The 21576-nt window shown below is 45.5% G+C and overlaps 1 protein-coding gene across 1 annotated transcript in view; it reads left to right on the top strand.

The window, feature by feature from the left end:
- naaladl2 (N-acetylated alpha-linked acidic dipeptidase like 2) overlaps positions 1-21576 on the top strand; it is a 402484-nt gene that overhangs the window by 124903 nt on the left and 256005 nt on the right. The window contains exons 3-5 of the mRNA XM_083768092.1: positions 1689-1877; positions 11484-11658; positions 15140-15301. Of these exons, the coding sequence (XP_083624218.1) occupies positions 1694-1877; positions 11484-11658; positions 15140-15301 (521 nt within the window). The 5' untranslated portion in view covers positions 1689-1693. The remainder of the gene's footprint in view (positions 1-1688; positions 1878-11483; positions 11659-15139; positions 15302-21576) is intronic.

Below are 21576 nucleotides of genomic sequence, written 5' to 3'. Positions count from 1 at the left end.
TATAACACCCGTGGCACACGTAGTGAGTACTTTATATTTGAAATCTGAATGTTTATGAACACGTTTTCACTGTAAATGTAACGATCGGCGCCACGTGTTTCGCTAGCTGGACAGTGAACAGTTATTAATGACATGTAACATATTTCACCACTCAATGGGGGCTGCATGCTAGTATTATATTAATGGTAGTTAATGGCAACTAACGAAAAGTCTCAAACTTACCATGCTGTTCTTTGTGCCTGGGAAGTGGGAACAAAGTCCTCGCTTTTTGACCCACTTCTGGCGAACATCTGTCCTCTGCACTCGCAGGGAATCTAATGGCTGCCGGCGCTGCGCAGCCTGCGCTCATAGACAATCGTCATGATGAGTCAGGACGTAGAATTTGTCTCCTCCTAAGTGCATGAATTTTGCCACTACTGTTGGAGCAGGCATAAACTACACACGTTCGTCCCGATTTTTCAGGCATCTTTGTAAAGTTGTAGTGTTAGTAATTAGCGTAACGTGAGCCAACGAACACAAGTCACTTTACATTCACTGTAGTGAAAGACGTGCTGATCTCCCCCGCAGCTATGGCGGATCCGCCTACAGGAAATACGTAGGCTGCGACCATGAAACCGGTACAGAATCGGTCTATACAAGGAGCACTGGGGTCATGTGGGACTCTTTTAGGAGGATCGGACCAACAACACGTGTGAGTTTAGCAATGAGCTCTGGACATCTGCTAAATCAAAATAATTGTGTTTCAACCAAGCTATTGTCTGTATCATCTGTAACCTGAAGTCATTGGAATGTGTAATAAAAAGCACACCTGTGTGAAGTGAGGAGCGCTCTTATCGTGCTGTGATTAGGTGATGCAATGATGATGTAAAACAAACAATCAATTATCTGTATGGTTAATGGGATTTAATGTTTGTTAGGGACAAGATGACGTAAATTTTCCCTTCATTGTCAATGGAGTTTTTAAAACAAACATTGAACTAAAATCAAACATTAATCCTGTACATGCTCCTTATATGGCCAGTACAGAATTCATTCAAGTCAAGTCCATTTTATTTATATACAGTAGCACATTTAAAAAGTACTGTTGACCCAAAGTGCTTTAGAGAACAAATATCTGTAGTGCAGATAGTAAAAATATCAATAGTACAAACATAACAATAATGAAACCGGCTAAGCTAAACAAAATAACAACCAAACGGCAACATACAAAAAAGAACATCCAGGTATGTTAAAGGCCAGACTAAAAAGATAGGTTTTCAATTTGGATTTAAACATCTCAAGGGTGTTGATCTGCCCCCCCCCCCCCCCCCCTCCACCCCCTTTTAATCTTTAATTTAATCTTTTAATTCTTTCTCTCTTGCCAATTGCCATACTGTCTTTGATGCCATCCTGTAAAAATAGTTATTTTTGTTTCAAACGCACTTGAATTCATGAGCTGTCGGCGGCTAAATGACCTGAAGGTTTCCACTGACTTTTGGGCCTCTTTATTTCATTTGAAGTGTCAACTCCCCCGGGCCCCCCCCCCCCCCCGGCTGGCCCCACCACCCACATACAGGGCGGTTCATTTGGGCTTTGATGATGCGGTGTGCAAATTGTTGTGTGTGTTCACGCATATCTAAGCCCAGCTTAGACTCCTATACGGGTCCAATTGGTTACAGTGTGAGTGTGTGTGTGTGTGTTCCATTCAGGTCACATGATGGCGTACAGGAAGGTGTGTGACGCCCATGCCGGGGGGCTGGTGGTCAGCGATGGGCTGCAGTGTTCTGGAGGGCTGGATCTGGATTGGGAGCTGGATGACAAGAAGCAGCTACAGGAACCCCAGCCGGGCGGCAGGGACCACGCGCAGCTGCAGCATCAAGGTCGCCATCACAGGACAAGTAGGTTGACGTTATGGTCTGTTTTCCACTGTTGTTTTCGTCGACTAAAAAATGTTCGCCGACTACCTTTTTCCACTGACGAAAACTAAATGAAAACTAAGCTATGATGACTACAACTAAGACTAAATGTGTTGACAATTTCGTCAACAGATAAAAACTAGAGTAAATGTTAGGAAGGGACTAGTGGACAAGAGATCCAGTATACTGTGAGTCATTTTACACTTGGTTGCATGATGAAAATGGCAGATATACAAGCTCACAACGCGTCGTGTTGTGAGCTTGTACAGTAGATCTGCTATTTTCAGCAAGTATAAAATCAGCCATTACGACGGCATCAAGGCCCGCCGAAACACATTTTAGTCGACTAAATCACCTGTATATTTAGTCGACTAAAACTAGACTAATACTGTGTGTGTGTGTGTGTGTGTGTGTGTGTGTGTGTGTGTGTGTGTGTGTGTGTGTGTGTGTGTGTGTGTGTGTGTGTGTGTGTGTGTGTGTGTGTGTGTGTGTGTGTGTGTGTGTGTGTGTCATGTGCCTAGACAATAAGAGCAGAATGAACAGGAACAGAACGTGCATCTTGTATCATCATGCACAGACGTCGTCTCTCTGATATAGAGTAATATCATGGATATCACTATATGCTTACATATATGAGGGTCAAGCAGATAAGGTCATAAATTATGACCCGTGGTGAAGTCAAAAGTTCAATATTTCCATTTGAAATGTAGCAGAGCCAAGTAAATATACACTTAGTTATTGTCTGAATAAAATAGAGGATATGCGCATGCATAAAGCGAGTGGCAAAGTGAGTTTAACGTTGTTTAATGCACTCAGCTTTTCTGCCTGAATGTATGGGATGTCAAGGCCATAAAGTAGGGTTTTTTTGCAACTCATTAGGTGTTCACTTCATGGGTATGATGATGATTGTCATGTGCATATCCTCTATATATTTTTTGTAATCTATTTCAGTGCTCAATTATTTTCTTTGTGGCATCTAGTGGATCCTTTGTCTGCCATCTCGGAAATAGCCTGAAAGAGACCTGTGCTTTTCTGGGCATAGAGGTCCGGCTGAGACCGCCGGGGACTTCCTATTGGTACACCAACCTATATGTGTCATTGATTGGCTTGTGACACGAGTCACGACCCAGCCTATCACTTTGATTGGTTTGAAAACACAGAAGTAAATTGAGTCCACACAGTTTAGAATGGAGAATGTGATTATACAGAGGGCACGGCGCTGGGTTTATCACATGTAAACTCTCCAGGGCCGTAGGAACCACGGGGGTCCCCGGGGACACGTCCCCGGCGGGCCGCGGAGCGGCCCACTCGGGGCCGCGAACCGTTTTGGGCCGCCGGCCACGGGGAATAAAAAAGCCTCAAATTGGGCAGGCACTTGGACCATGCGGCCGCCGCTGACTCGCTGTCAGTGTTGTGCGAGTGCGTGTGATTCTGCTATAGTGGAGATTTCAATGTATTCCTATGGGGGAACTTGGATAGGATTCAGGAAGTTGTTTATATGTTATGCCCAGTGCTGGTTAAAGCCGTGTATGTCTCGGGCAGGCTCATCAAAAAGGTAAGATTTGCACTAGGCTATTTCTGCTGTGCAGACCCGTTTTTACCCGAAAATAACGACTTTATAACCGCAAATACCCGAATCGCCCCACATGCACGGGCGCTTCGCGCCCGTGCATGTGGGCCGGTTCGGATTCGTCCCCCCCATCTGTGAAGTGCCGGATACGGCGCTGAAACTCTCTCTATGCGCACTGCCAATTAAAGTGTCACAATTCCTTCTGAAATTTCTTTCTGAAAAGAAAGTTATTAACTGGCGCTGTGAGACAAGCTTTCAGCTGACGACTCGAGGCCTGTAGCACTGTGTGATGATGGCGGTGGTGATAAGACAGGCAGTGTCGTGATGTAGGTAGGCATGCAAATCAGAATGTTCTGTAGCGTTGCATACAAATTAAAATGTATAGTCGGTGAACTTTCAAAGCATGGCTGGCTTTGTTTAATGCAAAATGTGATCACAAAAGAATGAAGGCATTTTGTAATATTATGTTGTCTCTGAACAGCCCCAGTAGACCAATTAGCTTCTGGTATTAATGTAGCGCCTCCCCAGTGTACCTGCATATCACTCCTACCAAAGTATACACTTATTTGAAGCGAAAATTAAACTAAGTCATTTTACGATCATCGTTTTTGCCTTGGTGTCCTTCAAAGAATGTATTTGCCGCTGGGCAGACTATTAAAAAAACCTTCTCTATACATAATTCATGTTAATTAACTATTGTCTTACATTTCAGACATTCCGGACTAGAGTTTCCTTCATTTGCATACATTTGAGTAATTATAAATCCCACATTATAATCCAAAATATACTTGGGAATAGATATCTCTGCATACTGACCACTGCTGCGTGAGCGGCTGACCCCCTGGGCCTGCTGGGAGTGGCCTCAGGTATATTCACAGATACCGTTAAGTGAAAAGCTTAGTTAACAATGTCAGAAGTAGTCATTTACTGTACAGTAAAGGTCTCGTGAAACAGAAATGTCTTATTAACTGCTATAAGCCTGATTGTCTCCACCAGGCCGAAGGCATGGGGAGAGAGTATGTTTTGCACCCCGTGTGTGTGTGTGTGTGTGTGTGTGTGTGTGTGTGTGTGTGTGTGTGTGTGTGTGTGTGTGTGTGTGTGTGTGTGTGTGTGTGTGTGTGTGTGTGTGTGTGTGTGTGTGTGTGTGTGTGTGTGTGTGTGTGTGTGTACAGTTAGCCCGGTCGATGCCAAATTTTACACACACACACACACACACACACACACACACTCCCTGGATGCACACGATGAACCTCTGCCCCAGCCTGCCACCAGGAGGCCGACGTTTTTTTATATTACTCCTCCAGATTCTGTCCAGAAATCCCGCAAATCGTTACACTATAGTCATGTGTTAGTCATGGTCATGGATCTGTCCGATATTTCATATTCCATCCTAATTGGTTAACATTGTGTCAGGATATGATTTTAGGACCCAGAAGCGGACAGAAACAGGTTGAAGGTGAAACAGAGTTTTAATTGTAATTCAGTTCACAGGTAAGGAAGTCCAAAAACAAGTCCATGAAACAGATCCACAAAAAACCCTGGCAAACAAATCCAATATCCGGCAGGCAAAAGGAAGGTCAGAATCCAGGCAGGTGGTCAAAGAACAAAAATCTAAATGCAAGCAAAACTGGTGGGACTGGAGCAGAGAGCACAGGGACACAGGAGATATAATCTGGCAGAGAACAAAGAGACAAGCAGGGTTTAAGTAGACTGAGTGTGACAAACGAACAGAGTGCAGGTGTGAAGCTCCACTCTGATTGGCTGATTGAGAGTGAGCAGATGAGTGGGAGTGACGGCACTGGAATGACAAGAAATGACAATTAGTCAGGGCAGAAGCACATATGGCAAGTATAGTCACACCCACAGGCAAGCCTCAGACTGTATTCCTGACAGTACCCCTCCCCTGACGGATGCCTCCTGGCATCACTGATGGATGAGAAGGATGTTGACGATGGAAATCCTGGATGAGAGAACGGTCCAGAATGTCTCTAGCAGGAACCCAAGTTCTCTCCTCCGGACCGTAACCCTCCCAGTCAACAAGGTACTGCATACCTCTGCCACGGCGTCTGGAATCTAACAGCTGGCGAACAGTGTAGGCAGGAGCCCCATCGATAAGCCGTGGAGGCGGTGGGGCTGGGGATGGCGGTGCATGAGGACTATGGAGAACAGGCTTGATCCGGGACACATGGAACGTAGGATGAACACGACGAAGAGAATTAGGCAGTCTGAGTCTTACCACTGAAGGACTGATAATCTTAATGATGGGGTAGGGACCAATAAACCGGGGAGCCAACTTCCGTGAACATGACCTCAAAGGAAGATCACGAGTGGACAACCAAACCTTCTGACCACATCGGTATCGAGGTGCTCTGGTGCGGCGTCTATCCGCAGCCCTCCTCACCTGCTCCCCATGACGAAGGAGAGTTAAGCGAGCCTTCCTCCAGGTCCTCTTACACCGGCGGATGAAGGCCTGGACAGATGGAACTCTGGCCTCCTCCTCCTGAGATGGAAACAGAGGGGGTTGATAGCCAAGACAACATTGAAAAGGGGACAGCCCAGTGGAGGATACCGGTAGTGAATTGTGTGCATATTCAACCCATGCCAAACGCTGACTCCAGGAGGATGGATTTTGAGAGGCCACACAACGAAGCACCCGTTCCAAGTCCTGGTTGGCCCGCTCCGTCTGTCCATTTGTCTGAGGATGGTATCCGGACGACAGGCTAACTGTAGCACCCAGAAGTCTACAGAATTCCCTCCAAAACTGTGAAATAAACTGGGGGCCTCTGTCAGAAACCACATCAACACATAAGCCGTGAATCTTAAAAACATTGTCAATCATGAGTTCAGCTGTTTTCTTAGCAGAGGGTAAGCTCTCAAGAGCAATGAAATGAGCAGATTTTGAAAACCTGTCTACTACCGTAAGAACAGCAGTGTTACCATCGGAGGGGGGAAGTCCAGTCACAAAATCGAGAGAAATGTGGGACCAAGGGCGTTGTGGTACGGGCAAAGGTTGCAGCAGACCCGCAGGAGGTTGGTTGGAGTTCTTATTTCGAGCACAGACTGAACAGGCAGCAACAAAGGTCCTGACATCCTCCGTCATAGACGGCCACCAAAAGCGCTGACGTAGAAATGCCATGGTTCTTCTGACACCAGGATGGCATGCGAGCTGTGAAGAATGGCCCCACTGGAGGACCTGGGAGCGTGTGTTGCTCGGAACAAACATCATGTTAGCAGGACAGTTTGCAGGGGTTGACTCCTGTTGCTGCGCATTACGTACTGCATTTTCAACATCCCAGGTTACTGCAGCCACAAAACATTGTGAAGGAAGAATTGTGTCTGATCTCTTACTTTCCTCTGATTTGCAGAACTGTCGAGACAAAGCATCAGGCTTTCCATTCTTGGAACCGGGTCTGTAAGACAGAACAAAATTAAAGCGAGCAAAAAACAACGACCACCGTGCCTGACGAGAACTTAGGCGCTTAGCCGTCTTGAGGTACTCCAAATTCTTATGATCCGTCCAGACGACAAATGGGACAGAGGCACCCTCAAGCCAGTGACGCCACTCCTCCAAAGCCATTCTCACTGCCAGCAACTCACGGTCCCCGACAGCATAGTTTCTTTCGGTGGAGTCTAATCGATGGGAGAAAAAGGCACAGGGGTGAATCTTGTGATCCCTCTCAGAACGCTGGGACAACACTGCACCGATACCAACATCTGAGGCATCCACCTCCACAATGAACTGGAGAGAGGGGTCGGGAAGTGTCAAAATGGGTGCAGTTGTGAAAAGCCCTTTGAGTAGATTAAAAGCCTTGCTGGCTCCGTCTGACCAGCAAAACCTAATCTTGGTAGAAGTAAGATCTGTGAGAGGTGCAGCGATCTTACTGTAATCCCTTATGAAACGCCTATAAAAATTGGCGAATCCCAAAAACCTCTGAACATCCTTACGGTTTTGAGGGGTGGGCCAGTCGACCACTGCTTTCACCTTCGCTTCATCCATCTGGACTCCTCCTGCACCGGCAACAAAACCCAGGAAAGACACTGTAGTTTGATGGAATGAGCACTTCTCCGCCTTGACATAAAGTTGATTCTCCAACAGTCTCTGCAGCACCCGACGGACATGCTGGACATGCTCCTGGACAGACTGGGAAAAAATCAATATGTCATCGAGGTAAATGAATACAAATAGGCCCACCATGTCCCGTAGCACATCGTTCACCATACTCTGAAAAACTGCGGGGGCATTTGTCAATCCGAACGGCATAACAAGATACTCATAATGTCCAGATGCAGTGTTGAACGCTGTTTTCCACTCATCTCCTTCACGAATGCGAACCAGATGGTACGCGTTGCGAAGATCCAACTTGGTGAACACAGTAGCCCCCTGTATCAGTTCAAAAGCAGAGGACATGAGGGGTAACGGATAACAATTCTTTACAGTGATAGCATTTAACCCTCTATAGTCAATGCATGGGCGAAGAGAGTCGTCCTTCTTCTTCACAAAAAAGAAACCTGCCCCTGCAGGTGAAGAGGAGGGCCGGATGATTCCAGCTGCCAGTGACTCACTAATGTACTTATTCATTGCCTTGACCTCAGGCGGCGCTAGTGAGTAAAGGCGACCCCGGGGGGGGCTAGTTCCCTCCAACAGATCAATAGGGCAGTCATAGAGGCGATGAGGTGGTAAAGATAGGGCCCGGGACTTGCTAAATACTGGTTGAAGGTCCAGATACTCAGGGGGAACTGCAGACAGATCAGGAAAGTCCTCCTGAGTGATTATAGGGGGGGGGACAGAACACTGGGCAGAGCGGAGACAGTGTGAGTGACAAAAATCACTCCAACCCACAATGGTATTCATAACCCAGTTAATATGAGGATTATGTTTAACCAACCAGGGATGACCTAAAACTATAGGAGCCATAGGTGAGTCAATAATATGCAGGGCTATCTCCTCATGATGATTGCCAGATAAAAGAAGACTCACCGGGGCTGTGATGTGGGAAATACTGGCGAGCTTCTTCCCATTGAGTGCATTGGCCTGCAGTGGTGACTGTAGAGCGGTGATGGAAACGCCCAACTGTGCAGCCAACGCAGTGTCGATGAAGCTCTCGTCAGCACCAGAATCCACCAGCACGGAAAGGGGAAGTTGCTGACCTCCCCAGGTCAATGTAGCAGGCAACAGAGTACGCAGTGTAGGGGAACTTTGAACAGGGGTCACGCTCACCAGTACTCCCCGGTCTACTAGCGAGCGTTCCCTTTTACCGGACAGGTAGCAATGAAATGTCCTACTGTGCCACAGTACAGACACGCCTTGGCCTCTCTCCTTCTCTGTTTCTCAACGGAAGTCAGATGTGTACGATCCACTTGCATGGGCTCCACAGACAGTACAGAAGACGGCTCAGGGCTCGAAGGACATGGGGGGGCTGAACTGGCTGGAAACCCAGACGTACTGTAGCTGTCTCTCTCACGGTGGCGCTGAGCCACCCGCTTGTCCACACGGATAGCCAATTCAATCAGCTCATTAAAGGTCTTAGGCAGTTCACGGGTGGCGATCTCATCTTTGATGTTCTCAGCGAGGCCATTATAAAAAACATCAAAAAGTGCCTCAGCTCCCCAACCACAGTTAGTAGCAAGGGTGCTAAAATCTATGGCATAATCGGAAACAGATCTGCGTCCCTGGCGGCCCTGCAGCAGCTGACGGGCTGCCTCTCTGCCATGCATGGAACGATCAAAAACTCTGCGCATCTCCACTGTGAAGGTTTGAAAATCATTGCAGAATGGAGAACCAGCCTCCCAAACAGCAGTTCCCCACTCTCTGGCCCGACCAGTAAGCAGTGTGATAACAAAAGCAACTTTTGCTCGTTCAGTAGTAAAAGTCAGAGGCTGTAATTCAATGCTGAGTGAGCACTGTGTCAAAAAGGATCTACAGGTACCTGGTTCACCTGCATAAGGTTGTGGAGTAGGCAGGCGGGGTTCTCGAGTTGGCTGAGCAGGTGGAGCTTGTATGGGATGAGAAACTGGTGCAGAAGGGGCAGTTGACTGAACTTGTACCTGGAGTTGCTGGAGTTGGTTTGTCATGTCTGTCATGGCGTTTCCAAACGTATCCAGTGTAGTTCCAATGTTGGCCAACTCATCATGATGCTCTCCCAGAGCGACAGACTGTCGGTCCAAAATGGTTCGGAGATGTTCGAATCCCGCTGGGTCCATCTTGGCCAGATTATAATGTCAGGATATGATTTTAGGACCCAGAAGCGGACAGAAACAGGTTGAAGGTGAAACAGAGTTTTAATTGTAATTCAGTTCACAGGTAAGGAAGTCCAAAAACAAGTCCATGAAACAGATCCACAAAAAACCCTGGCAAACAAATCCAATATCCGGCAGGCAAAAGGAAGGTCAGAATCCAGGCAGGTGGTCAAAGAACAAAAATCTAAATGCAAGCAAAACTGGTGGGACTGGAGCAGAGAGCACAGGGACACAGGAGATATAATCTGGCAGAGAACAAAGAGACAAGCAGGGTTTAAGTAGACTGAGTGTGACAAACGAACAGAGTGCAGGTGTGAAGCTCCACTCTGATTGGCTGATTGAGAGTGAGCAGATGAGTGGGAGTGACGGCACTGGAATGACAAGAAATGACAATTAGTCAGGGCAGAAGCACATATGGCAAGTATAGTCACACCCACAGGCAAGCCTCAGACTGTATTCCTGACACATTGGCTTTCAAAGTTTCCAGGATTGGCCCGTTTTGAACAAAAAGCCTCAAATCAAGAACGCAGTGTGCAATTTACGTGGAATCTTCCACGCACTCTCCTACTAGGCCGAGGAATGTATTGGCCTGTACCACCAACAGGTGGATTTTTGCAAAACACATTTTTGGAACAAAAAGCCTCAAATCATCCATTTGTTATCAAAGGCATAAGAACAAATGGCACCCTTTTCCCATTGGCCTATTATAGCGCCACCAGGAGGCCACAACCTGGCCTGCCCTGGTGGAGACCTGTGCGGGCACTTTTTCTAGTTTATATTTATGTTCTTTATTGTGGTGGGCTTATAGATCTGCTATTTCTGTGACGTACAACAGTGAGTGCACCAGAATCTGAAGTAAAACGGTGTGTGAAATGCGTCTTTGTGCATAGTTCCCATTGTGGCGTTTTGTGTCGGAGATCAAGGCAGGAAAATGTTTGTTTGAGTAAAGCCTTTTACAACAAAATGTACATGTGGTAAAAGCATATAAAGTGGGCATTAGCTGGAGCGTTTGTGGCTTGCTTGCCAGTGTACACTGTAGCACTCTGTAGAAACCGGTGCACCACTTTATTTCATCTGCAAACATAATAATGTATTGGGTTTTGTTCCTGCAATATCTATTTCGTATTTCTCACATATCACACCACATTCAAACAAACTTCCCTCCAACCCTGCTTCAGGGACAGGGAGCCACGGCCATGGTATCGGAAAAGTATCGGATCGGCCCTTTTTTGGTCATATCGGTTCATATCGGTATCGGCAAATATGCACAGATCCGACACAGGCGTAAGGTACATGTGGAGTTTGCTTTGGAGTTGCCCAAACTGCAAGTGGACTGTGTCATGTCTTTGTTTATGTAGACTGCTCATACCCTGAACAGGACTGTGTAATGACTTTGTGTGTGTAGACTGCTCAGACACTGAACAGGACTGTGTAATGTCTTTGTGTGTGTAGACTGCTCATACCCTGAACAGGACTGTGTAATGTCTTTGTGTATGTAGACTGCTTAGACACTGAACAGGACTGTGTAATGTCTTTGTGTGTGTAGACTGCTCAGACACTGAACAGGACTGTGTAATGTCTTTGTGTGTGTAGACTGCTCAGACACTGAACAGGACTGTGTAATGTCTTTGTGTGTGTAGACTGCTCATACCCTAAACAGGACTGTGTAATGTATTTGTGTGTGTAGACTGCTCATACCCTGAACAGGACTGTGTAATGTCTTTGTGTATGTAGACTGCTCAGACACTGAACAGTACTGTGTAATGTCTTTGTGTATGTAGACTGCTCAGACACTGACCCTGACCCTGAGATGATGGAACACATCCAGTCCTCCGTCTCCGTCTCTCCACATGGACGTTTTGAACGACTACAGGAAGACCCAAACTACATATCCCACTTCACCAGGAGCCCTGCAGGCCATAAGGGCCAGGGCAGGCTCCACTGCTTCCTGATCAGGTAAACTCAACAGATATAGCAATTACGGACGTTTATACACATACGTACTTTATATAGGCCTTTTCAAACGGGTAATAGTCATTCATGTTCAATGAGAACTTGTTTGTACGTGTGGAGAAGTCGTGGGGGCGACAACGCAAGCATAGTTACGTTGGCCGGGGTCCCTTGAAATTGTCGCGTGTGTGCTCGTTTCGTGCACACGCCCGCGACCAGACCAGACCTGTTGCGCTCCTCATGAGCAGACCTGGAGCAGAACCTGTTGTTGATCCAGACCCTCATGAGCAGACCTATTTTTGTGGGGAAAGCTTTTGCAGAAAATAGCTGATCAACAAGATCACAACGCGTCACACTGCGACGACATGTTGTGAGCTTGTCTACAAAAGCTTTAGCCCACAATAACAGAAAAGGGAATATATCGTACACTATAGTGTAGAGCCCTGAGGGACTCTGGGAGCAACAAAACCACAAAACGACCACAAAAGGGTATAAGAAGTGCTGAGTGGGCAATGCCCAACATGCAAAACCAAAGAACATAAGTATGAATCGCCAATACTGCTAAAGTGACGGTAATAGTAACACATTATACTCACCAGTATTACGGTATATTACTAATCATACTATAATTCTAACAATGTCTGTCTGTCTGTCTGTGTGTCAGAGCCGTAGCTCCTCATTGCCTGCACCAATCGCTCCCTTTTCACACAGGCATTGACCATATGAATATGGAGGGCGTAACGAAGCCCTTTTTTTGATTTGACACATTAATGATTATTAATGAATTTATTAGTGAATTAAAAATGCAGTACCCCCCGCGGCCACAAGGGGGGGGGGGCAAATATCTCACAACGGGTAAGGGCTAGTAAATAAAACACAGTGATGGATATCAAGTTCACAAGCGCGTTGCCATACACTACGGTGCTGTCTGATGCAGATCAGTTCTGGACTCATGATGAAACCACACATCAGTGTTAAATCATTAGGGATGATGATGATCCTTCTCCATGGGGCACCGGTGCTGGCACAGGGCCAGAATCACTGAGCTCATCTATCAGACCTTACAGTACAAAGCCGTGTATCGATCAGGTTAATAAGGTCAAGCATGATTATGTTGTCAGTTTCACAAGGTGTTCGCTCGCAGGGGGGCCAAAGTATGGGGTCATATTCATGCCAATACTAAAGCCCACTCAACTGATAACTGCTTGGACGGCTAGCCTTAACTTAAGTGATCATTTGGACTGCCTCTGCGAGTGTCAATACGTAGATTGTTAGCGCTGTCAGTTAAGCGAGCACGGTCACGAGGGCCAACGCCGCCTCCAGGTAACTGCAGTTTATCAAAAACCCCGATGCTAATGAGAAAAGGGATGCGCCGTGAAGCGCGTTTTCTCCAACGGGCCTGGTGGCCCACCCTGGGTTCTGAGTAAGAGGCACAATGGCTCGTTCGATATGGCTAATATTGTTTTGTCGCCACAAGACGAATGAGTTGCAGACGATGTCTTAATGACATCGCCGATTATGTTACGCTGCTAAATGCTCGCATTAGTTTTATCCGAGTGCATTTGGGCCACCCGGTTCTCCTACTGCAGCCGCAGCGCCGCTGCTAAGTGAGCAGCTAGAAGCGTGGTTCAGGTTGCAGCCTGATTTATAGTCCCACGCTGGTGTTGTGCACAGAAAATAGCCAGTCTACAATCACAATCTGATGCGTTGTGAGAAAAATCTAAACTCTCTGTCGCTGTCTATCTCTGCGGGGTGTGCATGCATGAGGTATAGTAATTTATGAGACGAGAACAGTCTCATAAACTAGAAAAAGTGCCCTTCCGGGCACAGGTCTCCACCAGGTTATCCACAGATCCGTGCAGTTAGAGGTAAAAACACTTTTCGGCCAGTTATAGCGCCACCTTGAGGCTGAGTTGAAATTGTTCATGTGGCATTTCGTCCTCGGCCTAGTGGGAATGTGGGTGCACAATTTCACGGAAATCACGCGATGTGTTCATGATTTGCAGCAGTTTGTTTGAAACTGAGCACTCCTGTGAACTTTGGAAGCCAATCTTAACCAATCAGGATGGAGTCTGATAAATCTGAAAGACCCGTTTCGTTGAATGGCTCTAGAGAGACTGTGTACCAATTTGCGTGATGTTTGGACAAAATCTGTAGGTGTACTGTGCAAAAACTTGTTTTGCACAAAGCGGCCTCCTGGTGGCGCTATAACAGGCCGTTCTGGAAAGTTTGGGGCAGAGGTTCATGGTTGGCATCCAGGGAGTGTGTGTGCAAAATATGGCATCGAAAAACTTGTTTTGCACAAAGCGGCCTCCTGGTGGCGCTATAACAGGCCGTTCTGGAAAGTTTGGGGCAGAGGTTCATGGTTGGCATCCAGGGAGTGTGTGTGCAAAATATGGCATCGACCGGGTTAACGGTGGGCGAGATTAGCTGTTCACGGACACACGGACACACGGACGGACACGCGGACGGACGGAGTGCAAAACATACTCTCCCCACATGCCTTCGGCCTGGTGGAGACAATTACTGTTGGGGGGGGGGGGGGGGGGTGATCAGGTGTGATCTATTGGCTAATAAAGGGCAAGGTTGTGCAACATTGTGATGTGAGAACATACCGTATAATTGTGATGTCTCAGAACAGGCCAGCTCCATATATGGAGATCCAGAGGTGATTTGGGCCCTGTCCAGAGCCCTGTCCGGAGCCCGGGCAGAGGCCCTGTCCGACGGCCTTGTCACCAGTGGTGGAAAAAAGTACTCAATTGTTTTACTTAAGTAAAAGTACCAATACTGCAATTTAGAACTACTTCGTTACAAGTAAAAGTACGGAATTGAAAATGTACTTGAGTAAAAGTACAAAATTATCGGCATCAGAATGTACATAAAGTACTAAAAGTAAAAGTACTCATTGTGCAGAAAGTGCCATTTCAGAAGTTCAAAATGTGTACAAAATCTATTGAAAATAGCCGATGGGCTATTTTCAAATTGCCGAAATATAGGGTTGAAGTGGTTAATGTATGTTTTCTAGTAACTAGTAACTAAAGTTTTCAAATAAATGTAGTGGAGTAAAAGTACACATTTTGGCTCTGAGATGTAGTGGAGTAGAAGTCAAAGTACTGGAAATTGGAAATACTCAAGTAAAGTACAAATACCTCAAAACTGTACTTAAGTACAGTTAAGTTTAGTACTTAGTTACTTTCCACCACTGCTTGTCACCAGGCATTGCACTCCCTCCCTGTGGCGGTGTGGAGACGCGTGTGTCAAATTTGAAGTCTGTTGAACGGTCAAAATGTTTCCCGAGTTAACATGGATTACAGACGTACAGAGACATATAACCTCCGCCCAGCTGCCTTCGGTCTGGCAGAGATAAATTATGGTCTGTCGCTTATACTTCCAAAAAACAGCACATTCCATAAAATTGACTCCAATCAATGTCAATTTTTGCTGGATCTTGGACTGGCTTCTCATCTTCCTCTGCCGTCCCTCTCAGGTACCTCCTGGCGGGCATGGGGGTGTTCATCCTGGGGCTGTTGATTGGCTGGTTCGCTCACACACCGGCCGCCAAACCACGTGTCCCTCCGTCGGACACCTCTGATCTGCTGGAGGAGCTGCTGAGGGGAATCACGGCTGACAAGATAGAGGCTCTTCAAAGGTAGGTTTCCACCCGCACTGTCAAAGACCATGCTAAAGGTATAGGTTTCCACCCTGCACTGTCAAAGACCATGCTAAAGGTATAGGTTTCCACCCTGCACTGTCAAAGACCATGCTAAAGGTATAGGTTTCCACCCTGCACTGTCAAAGACCATGCTAAAGGTATAGGTTTCCACCCTGCACTGTCAAAGACCATGCTAAAGGTATAGGTTTCCACCCCACACTGTCAAAGACCATGCTAAAGGTATAGGTTTCCACCCTGCACTGTCAAAGACCATGCTAAAGGTATAGGTTTCCACCCTGCACTGTCAAAGACCATGCTAAAGGTATATAGGTTTCTACCCCACACTGTCAAAGACCATGCTAAAGGTATAGGATTCCACCCTGCACTGTCAAAGACCATGCTAAAGGTATAGGTTTCCACCCTGCACTGTCAAAGACCATGCTAAAGGTATAGGCTTCCACCCTGCACTGTCAAAGACCATGCTAAAGGTATATAGGTTTCTACCCCACACTGTCAAAGACCATGCTAAAGGTATAGGATTCCACCCTGCACTGTCAAAGACCATGCTAAAGGTATAGGTTTCCACCCCACACTGTCAAAGACCATGCTAAAGGTATAGGTTTCCACCCCACACTGTCAAAGACCATGCTAAAGGTATAGGTTTCTACCCCACACTGTCAAAGACCATGCTAAAGGTATAGGTTTCCACCCTGCACTGTCAAAGACCATGCTAAAGGTATAGGTTTCCACCCTGCACTGTCAAAGACCATGCTAAAGGTATAGGTTTCTACCCTGCACTGTCAAAGACCATGCTAAAGGTATAGGTTTCCACCCTGCACTGTCAAAGACCACGCTAAAGGTATAGGTTTCCACCCTGCACTGTCAAAGACCATGCTAAAGGTATAGGTTTCCATCCCACACTGTCAAAGACCATGCTAAAGGTATAGGTTTCTACCCCACACTGTCAAAGACCATGCTAAAGGTATAGGTTTCCACCCTGCACTGTCAAAGACCATGCTAAAGGTATAGGTTTCCACCCTGCACTGTCAAAGACCATGCTAAAGGTATAGGTTTCCACCCTGCACTGTCAAAGACCATGCTAAAATTAAATTGTGGTCTGTCTTGGGAAATGGAATTGGAAAAATGGAGGAAACGAATACAGAAACAACGATTTTTATTTGAATCCCGGGAATCCAGAACATCTAATATCTAGCACCCATCTAAAGGGTGGGTGGTAAAGGACAAAGGATGCTGGTCAAGGGCAATGTTGTTCTTCTCTGAGCTTCAGGCTGAGCTACACACTCAAGCACAGTGCAACTCTGTTAGATCTGCTGTAGCTTGAATAATAAAGCATACCAGTACAGGTAAGATCAAGGGCTATATTTTGCAATAAAAATGTATTAGGGTCAAGAAGACCCAGTTCTTTGTACAAAAGATGAATCGCACATTTAGCACTCTGTCTCAGGAGGAGCAATGTGTGCGTGTGTGGCTTTGATCCTAAGTAGCCTTTTTTTCTTTTTACTGTAGCAACCATGGCAACCCCAGGCAGTGAATCAGTGCAGCAGTGCTTTGGGCATCTTATTCACTGGAATGGGTTGTCCTGTCATTTCTGTGAGAACTGGGTGGAATTATAGTTCAAAAACACAGGTGAAAAGGTGTTATGTAAAATAATTTCTTTCTTTTATGTCATGCACAATATCCTTTAACTTTATGTTTTTTTTAGTTGTTATGAGTGATATTATTAACACTTTACCTGTGGGTTCCTCCACTGTCCCATTGCAACAAAAAAAACTGAAAAAGAAAACTAAAACAACAATATTATATGCTTCAGTAATGCTTTTTATTTGTTAAAGGTTCAAATATCACTTATGTTTTTGTTTTGTTGTGATAATCCTCCCTACTATAGAATGTGATGACCATATAAGGAGTTCCTCCCTGTCCCCAGTTAACCCTGGGGGTCAAGAAACCTTAGGTTTCGTTTTTGGCTTTCATCCAATCAGGATAGAGAGGGGCCTTCCGCCAATCATGATCGAGCGGGGGCGGGCCTTGGTGTGTGTGCTGTTGGCCTGTTGCATGCCCCCCCCCCCCCCACTGTAGAGCGTGTGCATGTGCACATCTTGTTACCAGGGTGGACCGTGTTTTTTTCCAAATCACTGAATTCTCCTTTAAATGTAGCGTTCATCATTTTGGCCTAACTGACCGAGGAGGTGTTGATCTGTGCGTGCGGACATGCAGCGCCTTTATTACTTTGTTATAGGGGTGTAACGATATAGTAACTGCATCGAAAAATTGTTTTAATTTCAAGAATCTAAGTATATCAAAAATGATGTATATCGTATGGTTTTGCAATGCAAATAATCAGTATCGAAGCATTTTGCTATGAAAATAATCGATTGCATCAATACTACATTTTTGTGCATGATATTTAGCAATCTTTAGAAGAAAAAATAAAGAGGGGTTTAATTACTTAGTTTAAAATCATGTCAATGTATTTTATATAGTTACTGTATCGATTTCAAATCATCAGATCGGATCGGATCGCCATAATGAACCAATCGTCCACATATCGTTTCATCAATCATGTATCGTGACGTGATACGTATCGTATCGCTGTTAAAATGTATCGTTACACCCTTACATTGTCATGTTAATGCTTCACTCCCCAGCCAAGTGAGCTGAGAATGCAACATACCGGTGGACAAGATTCAATTACACTTTATCACAAACACAGTATCTTTTGCAACCACACTCACACACACACAAAACATCCAACACAAAACATCCCACACAGGAGCAAAATGCATTTTCCAAATCCACGAAACACATCTATACACCATGCAGGGAGGACAGGGCCCCCCATTTACCTCCAGTCAAAGTAGGATTTTAAATGCCTCATTTCTCTGCAACTATGAGCGCTGCAGTCCATGTTTTTTCATGATGCATCCGAGGTTCGGAACTTCGGATGTCATTTGTGACGTTAAACATTTCCAGCGAAAGATAAACTGTGTGAGCTAACACTAATAATAGCCGATTGTTACAGTGAAGTTCCCCATGGTGGTATTGCGGAAATGAATCTGCCCGACAACACTGGCACAGTACCTAGCCACTGTCACTAGGTGGCATACTGCCACAGTACCACTAGCTGTCACTAGGTGGCATACTGGTACCACTATAGCCACTGTCACTATAGGAGGCAGACAATGTACTAACAGTAAAAGTAGGACTACCCATTATACAGAATGTTTCAAGTTTTCAAATGTAAAAAAAAATCTTCTGAAAATAGCCGATCTACAAGCTCACGCATTGCGACGCATTGTGAGGTTGTAGATCGGCTATTTTCAAATGGTCGAAATCCATATAGCGCTGAAGTAGTTACTGTATGTATGCTCAAAGTACCAATGTTTAAAAAACGTACTTTGCAACTAGTTAACTCGAGTATCACACAAGCAATGCACACATTGTAGGCAGGAGATTTCATTTTCTTGCATCACATTTATTTTCTGTATACCAAATGGAAAACATGTGGTAGCCTGTCTCTGTGATAATTTAAGAGACAAGATGTGGAAAAGCTGGCTTTTAGGTCTGTCAAGCCACTGTAATGCCTGGAAACGGCATAGATCCTCGTACCTTGTATCTCTGTTAAGACAATACGTACTGTGGGAAACGCATGTCTATATCTATTGAGCTCAATTCTCTCTCTCTCTCTCTCTCTCTCTCTCTCTCTCTCTCTCTCTCTCTCTCTCTCTCTCTCTCTCTCTCTCTCTCTCTCTGAGTTTGCATGTTCTCCCCTTGTCTCCTATACAGTAGGTAGCCTAGTAGGTACCCCCACAAAAAACATGCAGTAATCCTGGTCTCTAAACTGCCTCGCCCTGGCCAGCCGGGGCGCCTGGTGGAGGGGGAAGGAACTGGTTGGAATAACGTGTTCCTTCTACGTTATTCCACGGGATAAAAACAATATGTCAAAAATATCCTCTCTCTCTCTGTGTGTGTGTGTGTGTGTGTGTGTGTGTGTGTGTGTGTGTGTGTGTGTGTGTGTGTGTGTGTGTGTGTGTGTGTGTGTGTGTGTGTGTGTGTGTGTGTGTGTGTGTGTGTGTGAACTGAGAGTCCTGCCTGTAGTTGTCTCTGTCTGAATACTCAAGCATCCGGCCTGTCAAACTGTTTGCTGTTTGTCTGGGCATCTCACCGATAAGCTAAACTGATAAGCCTATCCCTCTGCCTGAGTAGCCCAGGGGACTGATCTGAGAGGAGGAATGGAGGAGGAAGCGATGAAAGACTTGTGGAGGGAGGCAGAGATGGACAGGGAGAAATAGACACGGTAAGAAATGAGACTGAAGGAGTTGTGTAGTAGTGTACTGCTAGACCAATACGGTGTCCACAAGAGAGAGAGAGAGAGAGACATGACAATGACAGATAATTAAGATGTCATGTCGTTTACATTAGGAACAGTAAAGGCACTAGACTAGTATGCTTCCTTGTGGAATACCGGAGTGGGGGGGGGGGGGTGTTCCGTTCACCTACATCATCAGTTACAGTACAGTAGATGCAGGGACTGTTGATTGACACTTTAGATTAGTTTATGCATATTGCTGAGTAAAACATTGTTATTTTTCACAATACTCCTATCGATTATCCAGCCCTCCGTATCGATACGTACATCACTGGCAGTACTCTCTTTATCGCTCCCTCACGATCAAAAGGTTCATGACAGAAAGCCGCCGGGGGAAACTTATCCTGTCTGCGCCATGCATGCGTTATCGTTCCCACAGCTCACAGGGACGGTTCTTCATGCCTTTCCAAAACGGAGAACTTCCAATTGGCACACAACACTCTTAATCCATATAGCGAAACAAGAAACGTACATTGATATCATTGAAATATCGCCAGATGAGTCACAGAAATGTGTCTTCTTGTGCACACAAACTGTAACAGAATTAATTAGTTCCCATGCCCGGAATTAAGGAGGTCCAGAGGAATATGGCACTGTGCTAGCAATTTATTTGTCAAAACGTACAGTATGTGGTATTTATATAAAGCAGATTGTTGCAATCTAGTTGTGACATGATCTTTAAGCATATTATGATCGTTTTGTTGTCGTGATCAGGACTCGAACCAGCGACACGCTGTCAGGCTGGATTACCTGCCTAGGTGCCTGGACCGCTTGGCCAGCCCAGGCCATGATGTTTTTGTTTTTAGCCTATTGCAAAATGTGGCGTTCATCCGCACTGCACTATTCCGCATAATGTTTTTAATTTTTTAATGTTCCTGGTTGTTTTTGTCAACCAAGCGACGAGTTGGACGGACAAATTTAACGTGTATAAAACTGTATTGATTTTATGTCTCTTACGCTCCAAGTTTTCTTGGACAAGACTTGGCAGCAGTTAACGTCTTTCTAAGAACAACAACAAAGTTAGTCCAATGGGGTTTGCGGAATGATGTGAAAGAAAGTTAACTCCATCCATGCTGCATTCCGGTCGTGTGTGCCTCGATCTGCCAACCACTCCAGGCATTCCTGAGTTATCACATTCATGAGAAAGGAATGCATTTGAGGTCACACTTTGACTACCACAATGTAGATGGTTCATCCTCGACTCCAAAGAAATTCCCTCAAGGTGTACCTTGAAGGAATGTGCACTTGAGCTCTTGCACTGTAGCTGTTGTGTTGGACAATGAATTTCACGTGCCTTTCACTATTTTCATGTCGTGTTACGTTCCTTTAAAGAGGCCCAGACTCTTCTGACCCCTTACATGTTTTAAATGATATCAACTGTTGCCCGCCATGAGGCGGTTTAGCTTCTCTACATTTAAGGAAAACAGACTAAAGAACTCGTTTGTACATCAGTCTATCTTGCTTTTTAACCAAAATCGTTAATATTATATGTTCTTTTTCCTGATTGTTTCTGTGATTTTTGTCCTGTAATGTCTACCTTTTTGTAATGTATTGTGCATGTCTTGTCTGTTTCTTGAACGGGGACGTCATGGACGCAAAACAAATGCCAGTGCAAGCTGACAATAAAGTTGTATCGTATCGCATGTTCGTTTCGTGCTATGTTCGTGTCGTGTTCTGTACGAATAGTGACACCAACAATCCTAAACTACAATGCCCCCGGCCAATCTCTTTTGACGGCCGACAAACACAAAAAGACATCTGTGGGTTCGTGTAAACAGAAAAGTGTGTAAATTAGAATAACTCCTGATTTGACACAGTTGAGTCTGTCTGATGTCTGCACCGTTCTTTTAGTAAACAAGGGGAAATAAATGGAATCTGCCGCACG

The sequence above is a fragment of the Protomyctophum parallelum genome, assembly GCF_964188405.1.
Source record: "Protomyctophum parallelum genome assembly, chromosome: 6".
NCBI lineage: Eukaryota > Metazoa > Chordata > Actinopteri > Myctophiformes > Myctophidae > Protomyctophum > Protomyctophum parallelum.
The sequence above is the reverse complement of the archived record's forward strand: the minus strand, read 5'-3'. Positions and strand labels throughout refer to the sequence as shown.